Source organism: Falco biarmicus, chromosome 2, assembly GCF_023638135.1.
Source record: "Falco biarmicus isolate bFalBia1 chromosome 2, bFalBia1.pri, whole genome shotgun sequence".
Classification (NCBI taxonomy): Eukaryota; Metazoa; Chordata; class Aves; order Falconiformes; family Falconidae; genus Falco; species Falco biarmicus.
Window position 1 is genome coordinate 101423003 of NC_079289.1, and position 27728 is coordinate 101450730.

Consider the following 27728-nt stretch of genomic DNA (forward strand, 5'->3'; position numbering starts at 1 on the left):
TCCCTGCTACAGCATATATAAAAAGATCCCAAATACCTTTCTTGGTCACAGCTTATAGTATGTCACTCACTGACACATCCTCCTCCTGAACTACAGAATCTTCAGGAAAGTACTGTTTCTGGAGGACAGCTGTCCTTTACACTGCTCTCCCTTACAAGTATCCTCATTTTAAAGCTTTGAGGTGAGAAAGTACAAGGCACACGAATATACACAGGTCTCTGAAAGCACTGTTTCTGACAAGCCAACACCTCCTTGAGCGGCCTGCATCTATTCTTAGATATGGAACACTGGTGAACAACAAGAATACGTAGGTTCACCTGAAAGATCAACAAGCAAAGACTATGTGGGGGTCAAAAATCATCAGTACAGAGGGTCAAGAGAAATGACCAAACTTCATTCTCCCAGGTAACAGTTAGATTCAGCATCAAAGAGAATTTTTTGTCAATACAGGAGAGCTTAATATAAAGACTTTCAATTTTACAGAATCACTTGGGTGAGGAGGTATCTCAGGAGGTCTGTAGTCAGACCTCCTGCTCAAACAAAGTCAGCTCTGAGTAAGATCAGGCTGCTCAGGGCTTTGCTCAGTCACGTCACGAAAACATCCAAGGATAGAGCATACACAACCTCCCTGGTCAGTAACCTGCTCCATTGCCTGCCTTCCCCATTGGAAAAAAAGTGTTTTTTAGTATCCAGTTAAAGCCTCCCATTTTAATTTATGACAATCTCTCTTGTTCACCTGCTGCAAAGTACTACCCTCCAGGAAACTGAAGAGCTTCCACTCTGGATAGCTACATGATCTTGAGGACTTCCCCATAGATATGGGCAGGTGGCTATTAGGTCTTCCCACAGCCATCTCTTCTCCCAGCAGAAGCCCCGTTTCCACTGCCTCTCGCTATAAGAGAAGTACTCCAGGCCTGACCATCCCAAAGGTGGCCTTCACCTAACCTTGCTCCAGTTTGCCAATGGACTTCTGGTACTGGGAGGGGTCAAAGCTGGGCAAAACATTCAGTCTTACACGTGCTAAGCATAGGAGTGCAATCCCTGCCCTCAAACCACTGGCCCAGGACACTGACAGCAAGCTGAGCATGGGTCAGCAGTGTGTCCAGGCTGAAAGAAAGGCTATCTGCCCAAACCACCAAGGTCCTTTTCAGCAAAGCTACTCCCCTGTCAGTTTCCAGCCTCTTCACATGCAGGGACTTAAGTCTGTTCCACATAAAGGACTTCCCAATAAACATACCACACATACTGCGCTTTAATCTGAGAGAACAAAAACCTGATAAGCAACAATGAAAAATTAATACAACGCAACATGCCACCCATACTGGAAGTCAGGATGAGTAATTCAGCCAAACAGTATTTCCTAACAGGCTATAACACAGAGAATTATCCACTTGTCAAGATTTTTCAAAGTTACAGCTGCACCATATTATCCTCTTTCAAAGCCACATTACAAGGATACCATGAGAAGATCAAAGACTAACAGGTCTGAGACACATGACTGACCCAGAGAAGCAAGACTGTGGCAGGAGTTATCAGGCATGAAGCAACCTGGATGCACCACATGCCTTTTGCAGATGTCTCTTTTCTTCCACCCACCGGGAAATTATGCCTAGACGGATCTTAAAAGTTTCTGTATTTCACACAACTTACACAAGTTTGATGTTGCATAATAACAGTTGCAGTCAGACATGCTCAACAGCTCCAAACAAGGTCTTTTCAGGAAGTTCTGAAGATATTTAGCTGCACACTTGGAAAAAATAAGCAACTGGAACATGTCTGTGCCTAGAGCACGATTCGTAACTCAGACCTCACCTCACAATTCTCAACACTCCTCGTCTAGATCTTGCACAGCGGTATCTGTCAAACAGCAGACAGTCATGCTGTTCTAGCACAGGTCCACAGAAGAAAGGATATTATACTTTGATTATCAAGCACTTAGTCAACTACAGGTCTAATCTTGCAGATGAACCTCTTCATTCCTGCCCACCCACCCACCCCGCCAAGTGTTGCACAATATTGACAGTTACGTAATGAACAGAAATGACAGTATGACAACAAACGCAGGCAGAAAGTTCTGAACTGTCAGAAATGCAACTTCTCTCTAGTCAGTATAACTATTAGTAACACCATCACCTGACTGCGCTCCCTCCTTGAATATCATCTTCATTCAGCACAGTGAATTACTTGCTCTGTCAACTCATCAGGACTGTATGGCACTGCAGGCCTTCCCTCAAAGCTTATCTCCTTTGTTGCAGAAATGCATGTAGTGAACGATGATGGAACACTTCAGGAAACTAAGTTTTTAGGCCCACGGCACTTTGCTCTACTTTTAGTTTCCTTTTCACTCCAAAGTTGTATGGAGAAAGGTGTAACATGACTGCACATGTTCCTAGCTGATGCAGATATCAAATTAATGTACATAAAGTCTAAAATACTCCATAAACCAGAATTAAGAGTACGGTAATCCTAAATCACTGAACTATTTAGTGCACATGGTACAATCGACTACAAAACAGGTCAGAAACAAACGCCAGAAAAAAAGCCACTCAATTTTCTTACTAGGAGAACTTCAGATCATCCACATTTCTCTTAGATTACATATTTGCCTTTTTAAAAGCAGAAATCATATTAACAGACGGCTGCAGAAAAATCTGGTTGCATTAATTCCTCAGCTAGACACAACTGCTAATAAAACAAGCATCTTCCCAAGTTCTGCTGTATCTTCTGCCTTTCTGCAAGTGTCTCATTTCTAAGGCTGAAGCCTCAGGAAACATTTCACCAGTCCATGTTTACATGTTACAAGAACAATATTTACACAACTAACAATTGGACAACTGTAAACTTGATCATGAGCAATACCATGAGCTGAAGAACAAAAGCACAAAGCAAGAAAGGGGAAAGAGGCAGAAAAAGTACAGTGGGATGATGGTTTGGGAATCATTCTGTACAATTAAGCTCAATGCTGATGGTCTTCAGAAACACCATTCCCCCAAAATTATGCTGTGGTGCACTTTTTACTTGAACAGGAACAAGTCCACAGAAGAAAAAACCAGGTACTTTAGAGTAAAGCACAGAAAATCTACATGACTCCCTGACAGCAAGTTTTCCAAGCTTGAGTAGAAAAAGTAGTAAGCCACCTCACTCTCAAACTACTGCCAAATATCCAGTCAAGATGTTTAGAGAAATACTCAAGTCAACAGTAATGAATACTTAATACATACCAGTTTTTCAATTTCAGATTCAAGATTCTGTATGCAGTCAAGTTTTCTCTTCCGACATCGCTGTGCTGCAATTCTATTTTTACTTCGTCTTCGGATATCATGAATACAGTCCAATTGTTCAGGAGTCAATTTATGCATTTTCAGAAATGACTGGAAGTCATTTCTGGAAAGTGAGATAATTCTCTGTGCATTAAATGGCAGTTTAACCTAGAATGTAAGACACAGTTGTAAATCAAATGTGAAACTGATATACACAAACACCAACAGGCTAATTAAAAGTTTTCATCTTAAGCATTCTTAACCACACAACCCATCTTCTTTCCTAACTCTGAGACAAGAGCAAGCTCATGTAGCCATCAGGTGAGCTGGATGAAACCCAGAGGTTTCAACTAGATGAGTTCAAGCACAGGTGAAATAACTGAGTACTTTGCACATTTACACTAGATCCTCAAAAGCCTATTTAGAGTAGGATGAAATCTATCCATGCATGCAGCAAATAATTAGGTGACAGGCTCTAGGAAAATAAGTTATGGTTCGGTCATGCACAAAACAGATGTCAACAACCACTTATACAGTCTAAAGTTTCCCTTAAGCTGCTATTAAGACTGCATCCTGCATCCATTTTTATACCTATAGTTTTCTGCAGAAGTTCATCAGAAACAGGCATATACTTAAAATACAGAAGTTACAGTATTGTGTTGTAATTCTTAATGCTGGAGAACTGAGAGAACCACACTTGCTGCTGTGTGCACACCTGAGATTCAGAAGCAGGGGCTTCTGAAACATATATAGATCATGAAGTCCTGATTAATACTGAAAAACATCTTTACCTTTACTAAAATAATTGCCAGATTTTATGAAGTATCCAACTAAAGACACTTTACATCCTTACATTTGAGTATATTAAAGAGCAGAATATGTTAGCTGGCTGTGGTCAAAGATCTGAATTTACTTTAACAAGCAGAGAAACCCTTTTTGTGTTTGGCTACCACTAGTGACAACAGGCAGAAAAAAAGAAAAAAAAGAAAAAGGATAGAGTATTGCCCTCAGCAATGATGCCATCTACTTCTCCATAATATAAAGATGAGGAATATATTTAACCAATTCTGGACTTTTGTTTGGCCTGCTAACTTTCTATATTGATGGTAGCTTCCACTCACTTTAAGTCTTAGTAAAGCCTTGCACCTTGAAAAGAAAAAAACCCCAGTGCTTTAAAAACAACTGAGTTTTCATGACATTAAATGATCCATCATACAGAGTCATACTGCAATTCCACAATTCTAAGAACTGTGACAGAAATCATTCTAGGCATACAGTAAAATGTTTTGGTATTGGACTACTTACATATGGCATCTGCCTAAAACACTGCCAAAGCAGTGACATAAAGAAGTGCCAAATAATTTCAGCAGTTGGAGTAACAAATGTATGTTTCAGAGAAGGTGATACTATTAAAGCAGTCTTAAATACACAGCTACTGAAGCCAGCTTGAAAACTTAATTTTCATTTCACAGAAAATCTGAAGTATAACTTCTCCCACCTTTTCTCCACAACTCAGAATACAACCAAGAAAACTTAAGTTTCTATAAAACAAAGGTTCCAAGAAGTTTGTTTTCCTAAGTTTAATTGAAGTAAACAAAAAACACATCTAAAAACAGAACGTCCATGCCTCAGTGTAACGCTCACAACTTCTTCTGATAAAAGTTTTTCCAGAAAACTATCTGAAGAGATCTAATACCCAAGAATCTACCACTTCAGTATCCTTGGGCGGGGGGGAATGTTTCCCTGAATTAACAGTGATCATCCATATAAACCTCTGAATGGTTCAAGTTTCATTTTCCAGATTTTTTAAACAACCAACCTCAATCACCACCACTACCACCCTGGTCCCGAGAATCAGAATTAGGTTTTTCAATAGGGCCTTAAGAGACAGGGAAGCAAAGGATACACCAGGGTTTTCTTACCTCACATTCTTGTTCTCTTGCTGAACAGGATTCACTGTCTCCCTCAGTGTCTGTTTCCGAATCCTCTCCCAAACTTATCACATAATTATAGGGACACGGTTCTTGTTGCTGTCCCTGCATGTAATCTCCGCTGCTTATTTCGGAGCTGTTGGAGCATCCTTCAGTATTAAGGTTGCTTATAAAAGGGCAGTTGACAGAATTCAATGTTGTAAAAGTTCGTTGAGAGCAAGGTTCAGGGCTTTCACTGATCCTGATACCCAGCCATGGACACTCTGATTTTTTCCCAGAATATACGGGCTCAAAACATTCTTTTGGAGCTGCAGGTGGTAAATGTATTTGACAGGTTTCGGTGCTGTAAATATCACTCCAGAACCCTTTTGCTAGATGTTCTGCTACCTCCCTCTCCACACTGCTTCGATCACCAGCTGGTGTAACATTAGCTGCTTCCTTAGTGCACAAATCAACCTTTGAAGGCATGTCATCTTGACTTTCAATTTTGTCATTCCCAAGCGCAGTACCCGATACAGTTTTTTCAGCTAAGACTGTGTTGTTTTGCATACTACTGAAATTCAAGTTACCATATTGCTCACAAGTATGTAAAAAAGACACAGAATTGAGTCCATGAGGTGCAGGAGAATTTTGGGGGAAAGCAGCAAGATCCATTTTCTCCACAGGACACGACACGTTCCGAGTCACAGAATCTCTCTTAGACTCTTCCTTTTTCTCGGTGCCTTCCTCCCCTTGTTCCATTTTTACCTGAGCCTCTTCACATTTTGAGACCAGCTGCATAGGTACACACTCCTGAGCTTTTTGTATGCCATCATTATCAAATATTTCCTTCTCAAGAAAAGTTGCAATTGGTGGCACCTGAATGTCTTTAATACTGGAATTGGACTCCGAAGTATGAACTTTGTCATTTCCAAAAGCTTTCTGGAATTTCCTATACTTTGGGCATTGAGAAGATAAGCTGGGAACACTACCCCTTTCTAAATGTACAGGATCGCATGTTTGATTGGCATTATCTTGGAGAGCGGGCGATGATTTAGCATTTTCTTCATCTTTACAGAGCTTTGTGTCAGGAGTTTGGATATATTCCTTCTCTAGTTCTTCTGCTTCATCATCTATTTCCAGGTCTCCGTCATCCACATTGCCTGTTTTAGGGTTCGTTTTCTGACAACGCTGTGTACAACACTTCTTCCTAGGACATTCCTGCTGATCCAGTTTAAAGTCCAAAAATTTGAATTTGAGAAACTGAAAGCAAGACTCTTCAATGTTGTGTACACCCAAAAATTCAGCACATTTGCAGACTTCAGACACATTGTCTTTATTTAAAATAAGTTTAGCTGTGTATGCAAACTGAAGCAAAGGACTAAATCCTTTAAGTGTTACCTATTTAAAAAAACAGAAAGAAAATATTAGTGCAGCCAATATGGGTTTAAATAGAGAAAAAACACAGAACCCAAACCTACCTGTGAGAAAACCATGCCAGCAGGACAGAGTACAAGACAAAAGCAACAGATTTTTTCCATAGAAAACCTGACCATGCTCATTTTGAAACAAATCTTTAATACAATTTTATCCTGTACATTTTGTGGCAATTATCTTCTTCCCTGTGATCAATCACTTAATAAAATGTTCCAACAATACAGTACCAACAAGTGAAAAATAGTGCTGTACAATGAAAACCAGTAACTGGATTCCAAATTTACAATGGTATCTTTCAAACCCAAGTTGTACATTAATTACTCTAGAATAAGACCAAAACGCTATTGGTATTTAATTGTGCCTTTAAAAAGCATTTACTGTTATTTGCTCAGACTTATGCATTATTGATATAAAATAGTTTGGAAAAAAAAAAGGAGTTTGACCACACATGATTATTCATTACTATAGCCACCTACTCCTTTTTTCCTCCCACAGATGAGAAGTACTCTACTCAAAAACTGTACACCAAAACTAGTTATTCTCAGTTTAAAGCCTCTTGGGAGTAGGTAGTTTAATTGAACATTTCCAGCCACAGAACAGCTGCTTAACAGGGAATCTAGAGATAAAAACTATATCATCACAAACTGAACACAATTATCTTTCTGTCTGATTCCTTAGTGTTTTCATGCATGGAAGCTGTATACAGATCACTATATTACAAATTATTTCCTTTAGCCTTTCTCTGCAAGTGAAGGCTAAAGCAGTATGTCCTTTATAATTAACTATACATGCAATTTAATTTAGGAATCAGTTGAAGTTTGGGGTTGTTTTCTGTTTGCTTTTTGTTGGGTTTTTTTAGTGGTTGTTTTTAAAGAACACAAACACCACATGAAAGGAAGTTGAAGAGATCTGCAGAGACAGTTCAGCAAAGCTGTCTGTAAAAACTTATTACCTATCTAAAGAATTCTTAAAATAGCATTTGAAATATACTTTGGAGAGAAGACTACTGATTATACCACCACATTAATTCACCCTTAGTAATGTGGGGAGGGGAGTGTAAAAGACAGTTTATCCATAAGCTTGCAAGAAGCCTTCAAACCTAGTATAGTCAATAAATCATCAAAGTGGGTGTACAAACAAGTGACATTCATACATGAAAATAGAACACACATCAGTATTTCAAAATTGTATGTTCTTTCTGTACAAGTTAGAAACTTAGGGCTAAAAACTGGAAAGATCAAGAAGGGAAAAACACACTGTACTCCTTTCACTTTCTCTTACACATTTCTAGCTGGCTATCCTCAAACAAAGCAGAATGCTAGAAAGGCTCTTGGTCTGACTGACCTAGAAAAGCAAATCCTGAAGTAGTCATTTATTTAATTTGTATTTGGGCTGAAAGTCTGAGTTAAAAACATTGGTAGAAAAACACCACAGTAACTACACCAAGACATTAATACTTAGTCTTTACAATATAATACATATGTAGCTCTTTAATTCCAAAAATATTTTGGTATGTCAGACTGTGGACTGGTATCTTTCACTTTAAAAATTCAAATACTCTGAATGATTAAAAAGATTAATTTTTTTTAATTGCTTGTCAAACCATGTGATCAGTGTTTGCCTCTCAAATATACAGCTTCATAAACTGACTCATTTTGAACTATTTACCAGTTGCCAAAATCAAGTTGCTGGGTCTTAAAACGATTTTACCAAGTGATTAGACCAAACGATTAAAAGATTTACTGTTAGTATTTTAATTTTTTTTACTGCTTCAGTAGATTCAGTTCTTACAACAGTAATACTAAATTATATTAAGAGTCTTCTTAAGTCTACATTGTAGCAATTATTAGGATTATTAGATTCCTCCATTTTCTTTACAAACTCTGGTCCCTTCTAACTCAGGCTTATTTCATGGATTCAGTGGTTGGGAACACTGTTGCTTTGTACCAGAGACTGGTTTTCCCCTCTCCAGCTCCGACATACATTACTTATTCTTCCCCCTCTCCGAATTTTACATACATTCCTGTTCTTCCAATATCCTACTTTTTCCCCATTATCCCAAAGCAAAATTCTCTCTTCAATATCAGAAGTTTTACAGCCCACTCATTCCCCTCTTTTACTCCAAATCATGCCTTTGTGTCCCCCAGCATCCTACTTCCCTTCCACATCAGCTCCCATCATTATTTTTCTTTTAATCTGAGAGATGTTCAGACTATCAACACATTAAGCCATTAGGGAAAAAAGTATAAGAAGAAACGAACACACAGAGACACAGCAAGAAGCTTGAGTAAAGGTGACATACTGGTATTACACTATAATGTAATTTTGTAACAAATTCATTGATCAATAATGAATCACAAAGACTACTGAAGCTCTTTAAAGAGACCGCTCAATGCCTTTCAGTTTCCTATAGCTTATCAGAAAGACTCTGGTAAGAGAAATTCCTTGTGCTTACCTCAGTATGTTACAAAGCCAGCAAGGTAATCTCTGCGTTAAAACTCAACACTGTCTCATAAATAAACAAGTCTATAATGTCGTCTCCAATGGCACTAATATTTATTAATGCACACGTTTCCTCCAACTTTAATGTTTCTAGTTGCCAACAGCTTTATGTTATTCCCCATCCCAAAAATTAGTTACCATAAACTACCTCCCAGATAGCCATTGATTATTTAACAGCTAACTGTGAAGATTACACCTACCATGGGTGCAATCAGAGCACTTGGAGGCTCTTCACTCTTCAGCTACAAGCACAGCATTTTGCATAAAAATCCAGTCACTTGCTTGCCTCATGCCTCTTATAATACTAGCTGGAATCTTTACAAGTCTTTGATACTTCAGATATGTAACAATAAATTTTCTTTCCTACAGATGTCAGGTTCTGGCTCACTCCCTTTAAATTAATCTGATTTAAGAATACGTATTATATGAGTAAAAAGAAAAGCATGTAATTGCAATAAATTTTTTCAGTCTTAAAAGTAATGAAACAGTAGGAAAAACAAGCTGCAAAGGATCAGTATGTAAAAAGGATGGAGAAATCAGCAGAATAAAATTGTTAAGAGCAATAAGCAGCAAGCAAGGAATATAAGCACAGCTGTATTACTCAAACATATAAAACCAAATCTTAACAATACCGATTTAAGGGTATTACCATTTTAACCTTTAATTTGTTTATTACTCAAGAAGTATTCCCTTTTCATATAGGAGGACTAGTTCTGCAATATCTCTTTAACATTTAAGGCCTGTTTTTTTGACGGACTTATATGCTCTGAAACATGCACAATTTTAAAAGTAGTATGTACTTAACTGAAAAGATCTCCCCTGTACATTCCCTAAGACAGCATTCACGTATCTTCAGTCTGTAACATGCCCTCTGATCTGTTCAGCCTTTACCTCAACCAACAGCAGCTTGACAGCTTCAAAATTCCTACTCTTCAGTTCTTAAATCCCTTACGTTAACTTCTCAGTTAAGCACCAGCCTGCTGTAAACTAGAACTGGACAAAATGGATTAGAAGCACTGGCAGGTAAAATACAGAAGGGAATGACACTCACCTCTTCAGGTAAAGTGATGATAAGATCAGCATCCACCTGGCCCACAATTCTTGCAAGGAAGTAACTGCTGCAAGCTGCAAGCACAGCTTTGTGAGCTCGAAATCGCTGATCTTCCACTAAAATAGTAACATCACAAAGAATATCTTGCTTTCTCTGATCATCAAGGCTGAGAAGTACATTGGTACTGTGTACTGAAGATTCATATGCAAAAACCACACTATTCTTCTCACTTAGAGACATTCTGTATCACAAATGGTAGTGTAAGTCTCAGTGGAAAGCATGCTTCTGTTCTTCAAATCTAGAGGAAAAAAAAAACCCCAAATTAATTGTACACATTAGTCATATCCCAAAAAGAACCTACTGACACTAAAACACAGGCAGCCAACTTTTAAACATGTATTGCCTGTTCCAATTCTTTTTAGGACTAATACTCAGTATATCATACCTGTTAATATATAAATACATACTCATGGGCATTTAAAGTACACAAACCCTAATAAGTACATCTTAAAGTACTGCTTTGGTAGTCTCATAGATCAAAAAAGGGAAGTTTTTCATGTGACTTCAGTGATAAAGAACAGATTTTTCCTCAGCAAGCGACTGAGTCATAACTTTACCACTATCCTAAAGATTTATTTAAGCTTTCATTTTAGTTATCAGTGTATTCTGACTCCAACACTGAAAACGTAAAGAGAAAAAAAACATGTATTAAGTCAAAACACACCAAAATACTCCGTGACTTCCATTTACAGATTCACCCAGTACAAACTAAAATATTTGTGTTCTACATTCTTTCAAAAGTAGTTTGGTAAACTCATCAGGCATCGGTAAAACACTCATTCTCTCTAGCACGTTGGTGTTTAGGTTTTAAAGCAGATTTGTTCTCCTATTTTCCACCTGCCTTAATTCCCTAAATGCAGCCTTTTTTTCCCCGCTCCTGCTCATGACTATTTGATTTGTCATGCTTGTTAGAAGTTTGCTTTCCTAATGGATCATTATGACTCAGATCACCTGGCAATGGAATCCCTATTATAACAGAGCATCAAAGTTCTGAAATAACAGCCTTTATTGCATAACAAACAATAGTAAGAGTTATATGATATTTAAAACCTTGAAATAAGCTTACATATAAAACAGTCCTGAAGCTGCTCCTCACTTCCGTAGTATTTGGGGGCGGGGGGGAGAAAGGGAAAAAAAAAAAGATTGAAGAGAAGTCAGCCCTCCTACAGAGTACAAAGTTCAACAGCATTTCCAAGTCTGATCTTTAGACTGTATTTCTAAATTCCTGTCTTCTTTGGATCAAGCCTTTCTTCCAGTTTAAAGAAAAAAAGAAAGAAAAAGAAAAAAGCCTAATAAGAAGTGTCCTTGTATCTAAAGCTCGATCAAGAAACCTCATAATCACATTTGGAACTGTCCTGCAAAGAAAACGTGGTGTTACTACAGCAAGTGTTACCTTAGCAAACCAAGCATTCAGATTACAATGGACTATTCTACCCAGGAGTTACTGTAACTGAGCACAGTTGCTGAGACTCACTTCAGCTGAGACAGGACTACCCGATCATTACATTGCTCAACAGAGGTTGTTATGATATGTCAGCTCCCAACAACAATAAAACTGTAGCCAATGCAAATCCCCAGTTTTTAAATATGGGAAACTTTCACAACATGGGGAGGGGGAGGAGGGCACGGCCATTTTTAAAGGCAGTGGGGAAAGCCAACCGCTCTGCCAGCTGTACTCCTGGTTACTCATTACTCAAGTTTTTTTTCATGGCATACAGGTGTTTTCAGTGATGTTCTGCACAGAAAGAGAGAAGAGAGATCCACATTTCCAGTGTCAGTAGTAGCACAATACCAGCCTGGACTCTGGTGAAGTGCAGAGCATGAGCATTACCTGCCCTTCCCACTCCCTCATGGAACTCTGTACACTCAACTTCAGTCAACTCTACCAACAGAATGTATAGATCATACCTTGGCAAAGATAAACTAAGTCTGTTTTGGAGTATTTCTTAAATATACAATATCGGGGTTTTGTTTCTAAAATGAAAGTTCTGAGGATAAAAAAAAAGTTGCAGAAACTAGTTCTCCCCACTAATAGCTATACCACATGTTGTTAACCCTAAAGGGCTTATTTTTGGAAGCAAAAGAAACAGCTTAAATGTTTTCATATACCTAATGACAAGACTACAGAGATTTGTTTACTTAGGAAATATTTAATTTCCAATCAGCTTAAATGGGAATTATTCAATAATTCCCTGTGAAACAGTTACTTATTAAATTCTACTCTTATAATAACTTATGAAAAGCAAGCAGTGCAATATAAACAAATCACGTATTCCTAATTTGTTTGCTCTATATCCTTAACTTATCATATGCCTCAGGTATTACAACACATACAGTTTAACAAAGTATGACTCCATACTTGTTACTGCAAGGTTTTTTTAAAAAAAAATAATCAAAAGGGAATAGAGGACAAAATGGAAGACTAAAGCCAGGGTGGTGGGGAGCACAGGGAAATACTCAAGATAAGGACATATTTTAGGGCGAACACCTAGGAAGGAGACTAGTTACAGAGAGACCTCCGAAGGTTCTTTCTTCTTCTGAAGTGCCAAGTCCTCCCAACCCTCAGATAGACAGCCCATGTATGATATATGCTGCTCTTGAGTCTTCCCTTATAAAATAATCAGTTCCAATAATATCCACTTCAGCTCAATACACTTTCATAGCGTGGAAGGCTAGAAGGAACAGTAGCTTGTTTATATATAGACAGATACACAGAGGACAGTCAATCCTCCTTTTCACTTGATGACCACAAGGCACACAACATGCTTTCAAAATAGTATGCAACCTACTTGAAGCATCAATAGTGAGCTTCCAATGTTGTTACTGCCAAAAAAAAAAAAAAAAAAAATCAAGTTTCAACACTGAAACACTACCTTCTGTTTCTCAAGACGTGAAAATAAATATTTAATTTAAGTATAACTCAATTTAGCACTTTACTCTGACAGAATGTTGTACTTCCCAATGTTGAAGACTTCATCAGCCAAACTGTATCCCCACTATATTTAAACAGGATGCAAGGTTTTTTTGAAGTATCTAAAATATAAAATGCAGCAGTGTATTAAGCATTTCAAAATTTAAAAGAACCTTTAAAAATACAAACAAAAAACTCACCACATTCAAACACTAAATTCCTCTCAGTCTTCTTTATAAAATCTAACTGTAAAACTAACCACATACACAACACAGAAATCAAATGGAAAAGAACCAGAAGACTGAAAAAGCTGGTGAAAACAAAAAGCATCAAACAGGAAAGGGAAAATGTAACCACTGTAAAAAGCTGTAACACTGTAGAGAAGTACTAACAGAGGTCAAACTTGTGAATGTCTTAATTCTGTTCTCCAGTTGTGCAATAAAGGCATGGTAACACATTTATCATATTTGTCATGACAGCCAACTAGATTTTCTAGTGGCATATGAGTACAAAATACACTTGTCCATAAGTAGATTTGTTATATACATATCCACAGCAATAACACTTTCTGTTGTACCAAAAATGAAAAGTACATCTCTCTTGTAAACTGTTTAATTTTTCTTCAACTGTTCTCCTGGAGCACTCAAACTCTTAAAATTAGTTTCACTTATGGATGGACAGAGAGGGTGACAAGGTGTGGAGAAAACAATTCACTGGCACTTTTTAAAGCCGATTTTTAACTCACAAGCTCATGCTGCAACTGTCCTACAAGGACAGGCCCTTCTAGGCTTTCTTCCTCCCAGTACAGGTATCCATTTTATGTAATTATGTAGTCTCTGTATTTTAATTTGCTACAAATATCACCAGATTAATTTCCGCTCCCCCCCAACAATTCAAATGAAAGGAGCAACATGTTACCTAAAAGGCGGCAAACTGATACTACAAACAACAATAACACAAATTATTTCCTTGGAAGCCAGACTAAAACTCCTATTCTACCATGCTATTTTTGTTCTCAAATTAACACCTAAATAAAGAAAACTAAAAGCAGGTACAGATAACTTGTAAAAGTATTTCAAAAGTCAGCAGATGACTGTATATTTAAATCACTGTTTGCTTAGTCAGTGCCAGTGAACAACCACATGACTGAATGCAAAAGACTCAAAGAAACAAAAACATCCAAGAACATTCTTTAAAGATATTTGATACAGCAGTTACCATCAAAAGTAAGTTTTGGAAGATCTTTTTGGATTCTCATTAAAATAGTCCTTACAATGCAGGTTGAAAGGATTAAAGAACATGAAAACTCACTAACTACAAATCCTCAGTTAGTGCAAGAAAACTAGTACTGTTAGTACAAGAGCATTCCTCAAATTCCTCTCACCTGAAATTCCGCACACCTAACAACCTCATTGTCTTGAGAGGGAGAGGGGAAAAAAAAAAAAAAAAGAGAGAACGCATATGAACACATGCTAATATAAAAACTACATAAAGAAACACTTGCAGCTGAATCAACCAAGCATGCTATTATGAAGTTCCCATTCTTTAGACAGTGACTTTGAGATTAAAAAAATGTTTTGACTAAGAGGAAAAAAAATATTTTCTAAATACTGGCTATAAAAAAAACTTTATTCTGCTTTATCAAAGTGAAGCAACTCAGTATTTTTTTTGGCGTACAAATCAACAAGAAAACTATACCTAGCCGTTACCTGTAAAATGACTGTATCTTCAGTAAATTTGGACATCTCTACTTTTAATTGACCAGATACATACAAATTTATTTTCTAAGAACATACAAAATTCTTATTGTCTTAATGTTAATTATCTTAATGAAAATTTGCACCGCAACATTTTAAAAAGGAATATACATTTTCTCAAGTACATCAAAGCAAGATCAAGACTCATTGGCAAATACAGATTTCATCCAAGGCTCATTTTTCTCATGCATTCAAATTATTAACGTGGAGGTAAATTTGAAGTCTAGTAAGTGTAAGGTACTTTAAGACTGCAGGTGTGCTCATCTGATCACTTACAACCTGTTACCACTCTCACTCCTAGCTGACTGCAGAACAAATAGTTACTTCCTTCCCCCACAACCTCTGCTTTAGTCACTTGGTGCAGATCCTTAGGTAAACGATAAAGTCTCCTCGTTCTATACATTTTTTTAAAAAAAAGTATATATGCAAAAGATGACTATTATGGCTGACACCAGACAAAGCTATAAGGAACTGCTGTTGCTATGTTACAGAAGGAAAATAATAATCATATTACCTTGGAGTAGATAGCATAAGAATAGGAACATATTACTAGGATATAATTCATAGCAGTGTGATATATTCCTCATCCACACATACAAATCTGGCACAAGGTAGATTAACTGATGTGCTCAGTAGCACAACTGCAATATGTAAAAGTCTGCTCTCAACATCCTGTGGTCAACACAGTGTTACACGAGGGGTGAAGGAAGCTTTGAAGCATCAAGCTGTCACTAAAGCTGACAAAAGCACGCACAGAAACCAGCTTACCCCCATATATCTGTGACAGGGCAAAAGAACTGCTTGATGTTTAAACAGGTGTCTGAAAAATCAGAGAATCACTGGGTCCTGGAAAAGAGTTCTACATTGCATTTCACAAAAAAACCCCACATGCTTTTGAATAATAGATATAGGTGTAGAAATAATGTATTATATAATAATACCTACTTTAAAATATAATATGTACATACATAGTAAAATAATAAAAACAGTAAATGCTTTTACAATAGGTCTTTCTAGCAAGTCACTCCTAAGAGTCAGGATTTGACGCAGTACCACCGTCTCAAGTATTTAATGCTGAGGAGCAGTTTTCCCCATTATGCAAAGGACAGTAAAACAGTCTTGAGCATACTGACATACAACACTCAATATGAGCATCTGCCTTTTTTTGTTGTTGAGCCCAAACTTCACCATGTGCCATAATGATTAAATCCTTTGTGGTTGCAAAAAGCTGATTAACAGAAATCCCATTCAAAGGGGAAAGTTACATGGCAAACCAAAAGCAATAGCAATAAGATGCAGATGTTAAGACAACATTCAAAACCTTGGTACAACAAAGCAACTGTACCACCCATCAGCTCACTGCAAATATTAAAATCAGCAGCAATTATCCCATGTCACTGCCACTTACCCAGATTCCCACTGGACAACTAGGAAAAAATTCCAGCTTTTCTGTAGAGAATTTCTAGAACATGAACGCACTGTCCAAAATGTTTTATTAATAATGAATGTCAAACATACAGGATCATAAAAATCAACCAAAGTGACTAAATAAATAAAGCATACTAATATGCAATGCAGTGAATTAAGAACTTCCTCCAAGCAGAAGTGAGGATTTAAACAGTATCCTGCATTTTGCATCAATGTTACAGAATCCCCCAAAATGCCATATTGTTTACAACTAAGCTTTTCAGCACTTTAAGAGACAGTTAACACCAATTCTGTATGCCTATAGCTGGTTAGTTGTATACTTGCACCATTCTTTCTGAACAAAGATGACAAAAATAGGCAGGCAGATACCTCCAGCTGTTATGACAGCTGCCAGGAATTTTACTACAGAATTAACTCAGACAACAATAAGACAGCTATCAGAAGTTAATTCAGTGTCCTTTACTTTATACTCAAACACCACAAAAACTGAAAAGGGTGGTATTTCAACATACAAAGAGGCACGCTTTACAGCTAAATAGCTTTTTGAACATTGGACCAGCTGATGCTGGAAAGATCCAGTGGTGGTGTTAGAAGAAAATTCACAACTAGAAAGAATGAGTGAGTCTCAGAAATGAGCTCCATAGGCTCTGAGACACTTTAAGGTTGGCTAAAATGGCCCTTAAAACTGAGATACAGGTTCCAGAGTGCAAATCACTGCCATTACTTCTTCTATTTACATTATGATACACCTATGATTTGTGTACACATTTACCAAAATACTTTTTGAACATTCTGAGTTTGAATGTTTAACATGTCTTTAAAAATACCAAATCAGAGCACAGAAATACATGGAAATCAACAACGGTCACGCCTTTCCTACTTTAAGGCTTACATTTTCAGGAAAGATATAGCCAATTTGCCAAACTTACAATTTAAACACTTGGTGGTAAATCTACGGACCTGAAAAAGAAAATCCACTATCTAATGGTCACCAAGATACAATGGGAACCCACAGATACTTGGATTCTCTCCAGTCTAGCATCCAAACCTAATGACTGTCTGTGAAAGACTCACTGTCAAATGAAACACAGGACTGTACTTTGTTACCATCACCTACAATACACTTAAAAGCAAGCAGGGCAATAAACCAAAACAAACTGACCTGTGGTTCTTCTGTCTTAAGCTCTATTAAGATCACAATAATAGCAGCAAGAGCCAAGAAAAAAATACAGGAGCTACAGGAGTTAGATCCTATCAATTCAGTGCTTTCTCTTTAAGAGCAACAGCCTCTTACTTCTTTTCCATCAGTCCATAAATCCATTTCAGATACTCCTAAAGAGAAGAGCTAACCTTTTATTTCTAGACCTAGATATCAATTATGTTGCTCTACCATCACAATCAACACAGTCTACATGTATGGGTTTTGGGTTTTTTTCTAACCTTCAGCTACCATGCATTTCCTGTAAATGATCCAGCCCATGAGTTACCCAGTTTACTAAAAAAGTATTCCTTTGTCTTTACTTACTTAGTGAAGAACCATACACTAACACCACGCTGGATATCAATCCTCTCTAGTAATCACAGTAACTGGCAGTTGTACACAGGTAAAGTTCTTGAAATAAGAGAAAGCAGACAGTGAAGCTTTCCTTCAGTAGCTGCAGAACCCAGGTGTGACACCTTTGCTGTCACTGCTATCCCAGCTGGGTGAACTTGGATGCACAACCAATGCAAATTCAGTTGTGATCACCATCATGGTATATCTAGCAAGATCAACCAAGCACACAATAAAGGTCTGCTCAGCTATCACAATGCTTGTATCATATCTGTACTCTTTAGAAACTTTGAATTCCTGAGCAGTTGGAAAAAAGGCATTGTAGACCCTGCCAAAAAAGAAAAAAAACAGTTTGGAGAAAAACTCTGGGTACTATTTCTGACTCCTACGCTGATCTACTGAGTAACTTCCAGCAGGTCACTTATCTCCCCCAGTTCCCTGAGGGTGGAGATTTACATTTACTTTATCCTACAAAAAAATTCTGTCATCCACAGCTGTAAAGTACAAAGGGACGACAGCTATCATTTACTACTGCTAAAACAAGACAGTTTGGCTACAAGACAGTTTATTCAAAATACACTGCAAAGGCTTTTTTCTCAAGTGTGGCATCTATGTCCTTGCCCCTGGCTACCTCTCCTTTTAAGGAAATAAAGTTATGTTACAGATGAACGCCTACAGCAGCTAATAGCTGCTGATTCACGTTATGCTGACAAGGAATGAACAAGCATTTTAGTGTTCATGTTTATTGCTTCCCCATCTTCAGTTCAAAATGACTTTAAAAGAAAAAACCGATTAAAAAAGCAAAAAGTAAGCTTTGCTTCGTAAAGGCAGTGCTTTCACCACTAGAAAAAAGTAGGTCTCATCTTCAGATGATTAGCATATTCATAATTAAAATTCTAAAGTGTATTCTTTATTAGTCTAAACACCAGGATGATATTGCTCACAGCTTAATTACATAGATGAGCTTTTAAAAAAGTATTCGGCTGTATTTCTGCAACATAATTCTTACCACAGCATTTGGACTCTTTTCAAGTCACAAGTGAGAATTAAAAAGAATCACGGGAAGTCTGGCAAGTTTTAAGTCTGCGCTGAGAGTCTTAATTTGTTTTTCCAGGTTTAAAGCCTGAATATTCATATTTTTTTTTTAATATTTGCAAGTTATATGAGAACTCTGAGCTCAAAGGAGCGCAGTGGAAGGGTGGAACCTGAGATTCCTAGTAGTCACAAGGATCCAGAAGGTGGGAAAGGAAAAAAACAAAGGACTGATACCATGTAATCATAGAAATATTCCACAGAGCAGAAGTTTGAATCGTTTCCATCAGAAGATGATACAAAGCAGCCCATACCAAAGCCAGAAAAAAATATTACTACTTTGCTGTTCACCATTACTTTTCACAACACTAATTGCTTAACTTTTGGATCAGGGGTAAAAATCATGTTGTGGGACATGGTTTGTTGCACAGCTAAAAAATGAAATGGGACTGAAGGTATTTCAGAGACTCCTTTACAGCAAATTCCCATCACTTGTAACCCTTCGATTCTGCTGGTATTCAGAGTTAACTTTGAGAAGATTACAACAATGGACAGACTTCTTAGAGGCATGGTTCACCTAAAAAGAAAAACCCCAAAACACGTAACAACAACAAAAAAACCAAAACCCCACAAACACAATGCCAAAAAAAAAATTACTAGTAGAAACTGTGTGTGTGTGTGTGTGTTGTTTTTTTGTTTGTTTGTTTGAAGAGCTAGGTTAGATAATAAAATATTCACTTAGTATAAGGGCTTGACTGGCATAACATACAACACTCAACTAACATCTACTGTCAACCCTCATCTTTACTTAAAGGACAAACACCTTTGCATCTATAGCTACATATTCTACTCTGCCACAGTTAAACCACAAGAATTATTTTAATGACTGCCAGAATCCATTCACAAATATGTATGTCAAAATGTTTATAACAAATGAATTTATAATAAATTAACCATCTGAGGTTCTAATGTATCTAACTCAAAGACAGAAGAAACCACCTGAAAGAACTGAGAAGCAAATACATCACAAGTCAAAGGAAATTCTTTCAGGAAATTATATTCATAATCTTGTTTCTGGTACTAGCTTTTTAACTCTGATTTGTTTACACAACTGTTCTTCACAGTATGCAGAACAAACAAAATTCTATGAATATTTTAGATCCAAGTCAGAAAGAACTTCACAAGCATTTCTATGAAAACAGGTTCATCAGAACTGGCAGTACTTATATAATAAGAAAGAAAAAAAAAAAAAAAAAAAAAAGATGCAGACTACCAGACTTCAAATGGTAATTCTAGTAAAGACCTCCACCAAATCACATAAAGCTGTGTTTCACTTTCTGCATCAGGAAACTGTAGACCATTTCCTATCTGACACACAATATTAAAAGACACGGCCTTACTAGCTGAGCTAATAACGAAGTATTTTTGGGATGGTACCATATACAATACTAACCCTAAAATAAGTGTAAACAGGGAAAACAGACACTACCTATTTACTTATCAAAGTATTAGTCAACGGGTCAACACTGGAATCCAGACAAACACCTACAAACATTATCTTGACAGTTCAAATGAAGTTATTCACAAACAAATTACCTCAATATGATTCTAAAGATTAATTTAAGACACAAGCTCTCATTTAAAGAGATTGAGTGACTGATACCCTAAGGCTACCTCTTCTGCTCTCCAATGTATGTCTAATGATTAAAATCAATTTATTTGTATTTCACCAATGCTTCTAAAGTCAATTTGCCCTTCATAGAGCCCCCCTCTTTTTTAAAGCTTCAGTAGCTGAGCCTTACTGTGACCTGCTAACCAACATTTATACAAAATATGAGGGCTTCCCTTCATAGGACTTAACAAAAAAAAGACTTACTTTCACCCTGAAAAGGGCCTTAACCAAAAAATACAGCATACTGCTGGAGATGGAGTTACTTTTGTGACGCAGCCTATGCGTTGTTACAGCAAAATGAGCCTTTCTGGTTTGGCTGGGTTTTTTTTTTTCCCCTCTCCACACTGCTAACCTCTGAACTGGAGGTGGGGGGCAGGGAAAGCTGCAGGTGGGCTCTTCATACATTATCCCCACTGTGGTCATACTACAGTGAATTCATACAACTTAATGGCTGTTTCAGCAGTTATTTTTTGCTCACTCAAAGTTTTGGTCCTACCCACATTTTTGCATTGACTAACATGTCACCTATGGTTTAACTAAGGAGTGCGTATAAACAGGACTTACACTATAAATACCACTAAGGTTTTTTCTACCCCTAAACCTCCCCCATGAAACTTTCAGTGGTCAAATTCTAAGGGACAACTACAACACCCGCATTCAAACATAAACATGAATCCTTTGACTAGCGCACCTCTCCTCCCGCCTCACACTAGCATGCCTAGTGCAGGGAGAAAGACAGGTCTATAATTAAAGGACATCTACGAAGAATTTATATTAACACCTCTTCTCATCTCATAGAAGTGGCAAAGTGGGGAGGGCAGGGGGGGAATGACATGACAAGGAGACCAGTTATCTTTCCCTAAAACGTAGAGCAAACTTATTTGGGACTCACACAACCCATTGCAAAGGCATGCCCACTCTACACCCAATGAGAATGCCACCTGATCCAAATGATCAGGCAAGGGGTATGGGTTTTAATACTAGACAAGTCTTACACTAACCTAAGTTCATTACTGTTCAAAATATCCTTAGCATAAGGATTTTTGAACCTACTAAAAGCAAATAAATATTTAGCACACTAAGATCTTGCAGATTTTTTTAGTATAACACACTCCAAAATACAGTAGACGGAAGTTAAACCTCCACTTGAGCATTCCAGTTAGAGTCAGGAGTGTGCTAACGAAGCCAACTTACCGAACACCCCACTTACTGTGCTTTTGTTCATTTCACAAGATGGACGAGGCCAACAAGAGTAGGTTCTTTTTTAGACTAAACTGGGAAATGTACTTTAGAATTACTTCTAAACAAGTCCAAATACTAAGGGATTCAGTGGAGTTAGCTGAAAGGAAGCCCTTCCGCCAAAGCATACAATATGGATATTGTTTTCAGCAACAACTGTTTCTCTCTGCAAATCTGCCACTTTTAGGCCTCACTTTTTGTTAACATCCACACAGGCTTACTCACATGGGTTAGGACAACCAAGAGTAATTATGCCATTTCAGTAACCTTTAAAGTTAAACTCATAAACCACAAAATACGACTTGGAGTATCTTAGTTGCTTTCTTTGGAACTCACCATGGTTGACAGGAACATACTCTTTTGTTTTCTCTTCAGTGTGGCATAATATTTGAGATTAAAGAACTGACCATATTACTAGAGTATTCAGAGTGCTGTGTAACTTTAATTTACAGTGCCTCTAGACTACAATTATTTCGTTACTAGTCAAATGTTTTTCACACACTAGAAGTGCCTTGTTGTAGTGCCTCAAACTGATGTCTGTCAGAAGTTACCACATGATTAAACTGTACACACGTTACCTTTACTCTTCCTTTACTGCTAGAACGTGTGCTCTTTCCTTTCTTAACTCAACAAGCATTTAGAGGGCCCAGCTGTATATGAATCTGGGATCGTGGGATCGCTGTTACGTTGCCATACTAAGATGGAAGAGTGCAAATAGAATTTGACAGAAAAGCGGGTGACGGTTGTGTCACCATCGCTGCCTCTCCAGCACGCCCCGGAGCTGCCGCGCACCCGCCGCACAGCACAGGGCGGACAGGATCCGCACCTCCCCGGTTACCACCCAGAACCCACCTCCCCCCGCTCCCGCGGAGACCGGCGAGCACCGAACGCACCGGCTGCGGGTCCCCGCGGGCGCGGCGGAGTGACGCCGCACCGCCAGCCGGGCCGCGCTGCCCCGCCGGGGGGGAGGCACGCCCGTGTCACCGGAGCGCGCGGGGCGCCCGCGGGAAGCGGAGACGAGAGGCAGAGTAACGACTGACCCCGCGGCGGCGCCCCGGGCGAAGGGGGGCAGCGCGGCACCGAGGGGGGGAGGGGGGCTCCGCCCCCACCCTGCGCCGGCCCGGAGGCCCCACGAGCGCAGGAGCCCCCCCGCCGCCCCCGCCCGGGGTCCGACAGCGCCCGCCCACGCCGCGGCGGGACGGGACACCTCGCCGGCCGCGGAGGGGGGTGGGGTGGAGGAGCGGCTCTCTAACGCCGTGAACGCGCCTCAGCCTCCTCCACCCCCCCCGCCCGAATGGTGTTGCCCTCGCCCAACCACCACCACCACCACCCGCTTCAGCCCAACGGGCACCGGGCGGCCGCGCCTGCTCCCGACGGCGGCCGGTTCGGTTCGGTTCAGTCGGCTCGGCTCACCTCAGCGCCTGCTGCCGCTCCTCCGCGCGGGGCCGCTGGGCAGCGCTGTCACCGCCTCAGCCCCGTCCTCCCGCGGCTCCCCCCGGCCCGGCCGCCCCTGGCACAGCCTGCGGCCCGACTGCGGCGCGGGCGGTCAGGTGACTCCCAACAACATGACCCGCCCGCCGCCCCTGCCCCCCGCGCACACCCCGCCCGCTGATTGGACGCGGCGCTCCCCACCGACGCGCAGCCGCCCACGCCGCTGGGTCGTGCGCATGCGCGCCGCCGGCACCCCGCCGGCCGCCGCTCCCGGGGGTCGCGCTGGGCCCTGCTGCCCGCCTGCGGCCCCGCCGGCGGCCTGTCCGCCCGCCCGCCCGCCGGGGCAGCGTGAGCAGCCGTGGCGGCCGCGGGGGGTGGCCTGGGCGCGGGGCCGGCTGTTCGCCGCCTCTCTGAGGGGAAGGGGCTCCGCGGGCGGGTAGCCGTGGCCGGGTGGGAAGCGCTGGTCGCGGCGCGGCGTCGCCCGAGGCCCCGCAGCCGCCGCCCGGTGTGGCCGCCGCGGGGGGACGGCGGGGCGGGACGGGCTGTATGTGTTTTGCTGGTGTCAGACTCTTGCGCTGCTGGACACGCGGCTCGAGGCCTGTGCTGGGAGGTGCCAGCAGTTAATAGGCTTGACAGTAACGCGATTAGTGACACGTGTGTGCCAGGAAATGTTCATCTAACGTTTTGTAAAGGTGCCATCCTGAGGGAGGTTTTGCGGGTATAACTTACTGGGTCGCTGGGTTTACGTCCTGTGGTCCAGAATGCTTTCCAGAAGCTCAAACCGCGTTGATGTGAGAGTGATTTGCTGTCAGCAGGACCCACTGACAGACCTTGTCCTCGTTCTGGGTTTGATTTGTCAGCCAGCTACCAGGCTGTGCTGCCTAAGAGGAGATAAGATGTCCAGTAAGGCAAAAAAATACAGTGGAGCAAGCTGTGGTGAGGAGATAGTCTTCAGCTAACAACAGACACACCGGTGGTAGAACTGAAAATGGTGCGGTGTTACGTTTGAGCTAGTATCCCAATTGAAAGGCAGATCGGGGTGTCCAGTGCTATGTGTATGTGGCTTGTGTACTGTTTTCAGGTCCCAACAAGTATTTTTGTGTGTGTCATCTACAGGTACAAATTCAGTCTGACAGGATGACTTAGAAACTGCTGCTATGTGTTATCCTGTCCAGGACCAGAGAATTTTCCGTACTTTTAGGCTCTGGTAGATACTGTGTCCTGCTAAGGAACGTTGAGTAGCAGTAAGGTCTTTCCTTCTGCTAAAAACAGCCAGAGAGCAAGCAGCTTTGTTCTATGCAGTGTCATCTTGAAGGCAATGCAAAGGGAAACTGATTGAAAGATGGAAAAAACCCCCCACCCTCTATTCTTTTCTGTATTTAAAGGAAAAAAAAAAATCTCTGTTGGCCAAATCGGGGGGAGAGTAAACTCCCATGGACCTGTTTATTCAAGGACACCACTGAAGGCAACCTCCCTCCAGAAGCGCTATATATCCTGAATAAAACATTAATGATGGCAAAAGGTGCACTGCCAAGAATACTAATGGAAATTTCATTGCTCTGACATTTTGACAAAGTTTAACCGTTTTATTTACGTTTTAATTATGCAATTGCATTTATGCCTCCTATAAAATAAAAGCAGATGAGCAATATACAATCTGTTTTACGCTGTATTTAAGTGTCACATAACTTTGCTGAGCTGTTTTTACAGTAGACATTTTAAACTTCATTTTAACCTTCCTGAGAATTTTTGGGGAAGGTGAGCAAAGATCTTGCTGGTAATATTTAGTAATGATAGGTGTGTATAAAAGGGGAGGGAGTTCCCCTCACGTTTGGGTGTAATGACTGGCCTTGCATAATTCAGAAACAGATGAAACCACGGGGAAAAATGCTTATGGTGGAAAAGCATGGAATGTTTTTCTTAAAAACATACTTTTATATATTACTTTACTCCTACATACTCTTTCCTACAGAGTTATTGCCATTACAATGGTAATGGTAATGAAATTCTTCTTTTATTTACTTTCAGTGGCAAGCCAGTTAGAAAATACACAGGCAGGAGGTCTGAGGGATCTAGAACTGATTCCACCCCCACCCAGTGAACCAGTTTCGTTTTCACAGAAAAAGAGAAAGGAACTTTTCAATAGCTTTCTTCAAAAGTCATTATACCAGATTAAAACTGATAACAGACAGGAAATCCCTGCTGCTTTATTGATTTGTTTGCTAGCTGAAAAGAGGGTTCTGAATGGGATTTTTTTTTAAGTGGGGAGTGGCTGCATTTCACAGGCAGGCTTCACTTTTCTTTGGATCATTTCTAATCCTTTAGGCTCAGTTTTGTAAGGTGCATTTTGTTACTATTTCTTTGTCTCCATTTCTTTAATCGGACATTCTTCATTAGCACCCAAACTAAAAATGACAACCCAAAGCACTGTAAAAGCAGATGTGCAACCATACCCCAAGCAGTAGCTCCAGATTACTTACTTGAGGGTTCCCAGTTGCTCCTGGCTCTGAGAATTTATAGTGAAAATTGTGTGTGCAGATGAAAAAGTCTGATAAAAGAAAGCTGTCTTTTCCTCTGTCGATAACATTCAAGTGAGATGTTAATGCCTTGTCTAGATTTGCACCAGGTGAAAATCTTGTCTTTTTATTACACCTGCTGTAGGCCTGGCGTGTAAACTGCAGTTGTCTTCCAAAGCAACACACCGTTCATTTTACTCTTACATGTGCCTGGATTCTTAAGCGTCTTTATTGTGGGCTAATACAGCCGAGTAACAGTTGTCTTTTAATGTGACAATCATGCAAAACAAATAAAAGCAACATCAATGAAGCAAACAATCTACTGTGTTGGCTGTACCTGAGATTAGTCAAGCAACTCTTTCTCTGAAAGGCCTGCAGCAAAGAGGATTATATACCAATATAATCAGGATTATATACCAATATAATCATCCACGCTAACAGCCAGGACAAAAATGTTGCACCTATGCCATGCTGGAGCTAGTGAAGCAAAGAGGACATCAAATCAAGAGGTACTGAAAGAGTATAAAGAGCAACAGCAGTGTAGAGGATGGGATCAGGCAAGAAATGGAAGATTCAAAAATATTTGCTGAATTAAGAGCAAATCTGGATATTCACTTATTAATTTAAAAATACACTTGTGGTTGTTACATGTTCATTTTACACACGGATCTTGTGTGCATTCTCTGAGATGGTATGATGCCTTTGAGGTGAGAAGAATCCACTGTGAAGAGGAAAGATTGCCTCTCCACTACCCCCTTTCCCTTGGGAATTCTCTGATGAATCTGTTCATGTGTATTTCTGCTAAAGGAACAAGTTATGTCCAGTGCTTTGTAAATCAAAATGACCCCTCTAACAGTTTTCTTTGTATGTAACACAGCTGTTATTACTGTGTTTATACACTCCACAGTTTTGATTAAGCAAGGAATTATTGATGGCCCCAATTTGCTAAATACAGCTATGTTATAAAATGAGCAGCTGAGATGTTTTTAATCTAAGCAGGAATCAGCAAAATTGCACGTGATGGAGGGAGGGTGTGGTTCTCTCTGCCATTCATATGAAGAGTATATTGAACAAAATTCTGAGGCTTTCAGTTTTGACAGAGGCTAATACAGATTTACCTTCAATGACAGTTCGATAACTGCCTTTTACCTTAAATGTTAAGAAGGCAACATTTAATTTTTTTAGTTATTCATTAGTTATTCATTGGTCAATGTATTCACCAATACAACCAGAGCTTCATTACAAAATAACGTAAGCAATTTGTTGGCAAATAAATTTAAGAACAGCTGTTTGATAATGATATCCAAATAGTACCTTTTTGCTTGAGATTTGGGTACTACCAATTCTTAATGTGTTCTGAATCAAAGTTTCTGCGGTTGCTCTTTATGTTTTCTGTGACTTGTAGTTGTCATGCTCTAATGCATGTTGCTAATTCCCAGTCCCCTAGTACAGTAAAAATTGAGTTGCAGAAATACAGGATGTTCTTGATGTTTAAGCATAAGCAGAAAACATAAAACACCTACCACTAAGACTAAAAGGTGTGGGGGGGTTCTGCTCTTACACTTAAGATTTTTGTAGGGAAGAGAGGGGAACAGAAGAGAAAAGAGTATCAAAACAAAAGGAGCTTACCAAGAAAGGATCTTCATCTCTTGTTGATGTGAGGGATGACGCAATGCTGACTTCCCACACAGCAGGGAATGAAATTATGGCGTAACAGCTTGCTTCTCACTCGTAGTCAGACCAAAGAACTGAGTAAGTACTTTCGTCGTTGAAATTAGACACAACTGGAGAGAGGAAAAATAAAAAGTCCATTTTTTCCCTAAAAAGGAGAAGTAAAACCAACAAAAAGGAGATCTGGAAGCTAAGCTGAAAAACGAGGAAGTACATCTTCCTGCAGATGAATAATGAATATTTTAAAGATAAAACAATATAAAAACAGATGATAAATGCTCACATAATTAGCAAGATGA

At 39.6% G+C, this 27728-nt stretch overlaps 1 protein-coding gene across 3 annotated transcripts in view; it reads right to left on the bottom strand.

The window, feature by feature from the left end:
- Positions 1-27515, bottom strand: part of BACH1 (BTB domain and CNC homolog 1) — a 49275-nt gene extending 21760 nt beyond the window's left edge. For 2 of the 3 annotated variants that reach the window (XR_008820007.1, XM_056327190.1), the window contains exons 1-4: positions 23225-23379; positions 10161-10458; positions 5183-6571; positions 3222-3428 (exon numbers count right to left, since the gene is read on the bottom strand). Coding sequence is in view for 2 of the 3 variants with exons in the window: in XM_056327190.1 (XP_056183165.1) it covers positions 3222-3428; positions 5183-6571; positions 10161-10400 (1836 nt within the window). In the remaining variant the exon portion in view is untranslated. Of the gene's footprint in view, positions 1-3221; positions 3429-5182; positions 6572-10160; positions 10459-23224; positions 23380-23971; positions 24124-27387 lie in introns of those variants that run through there. The other variant, XM_056327191.1, reaches the window with a different exon arrangement.
- Between the last annotated feature and the right edge of the window lie 213 nt (positions 27516-27728).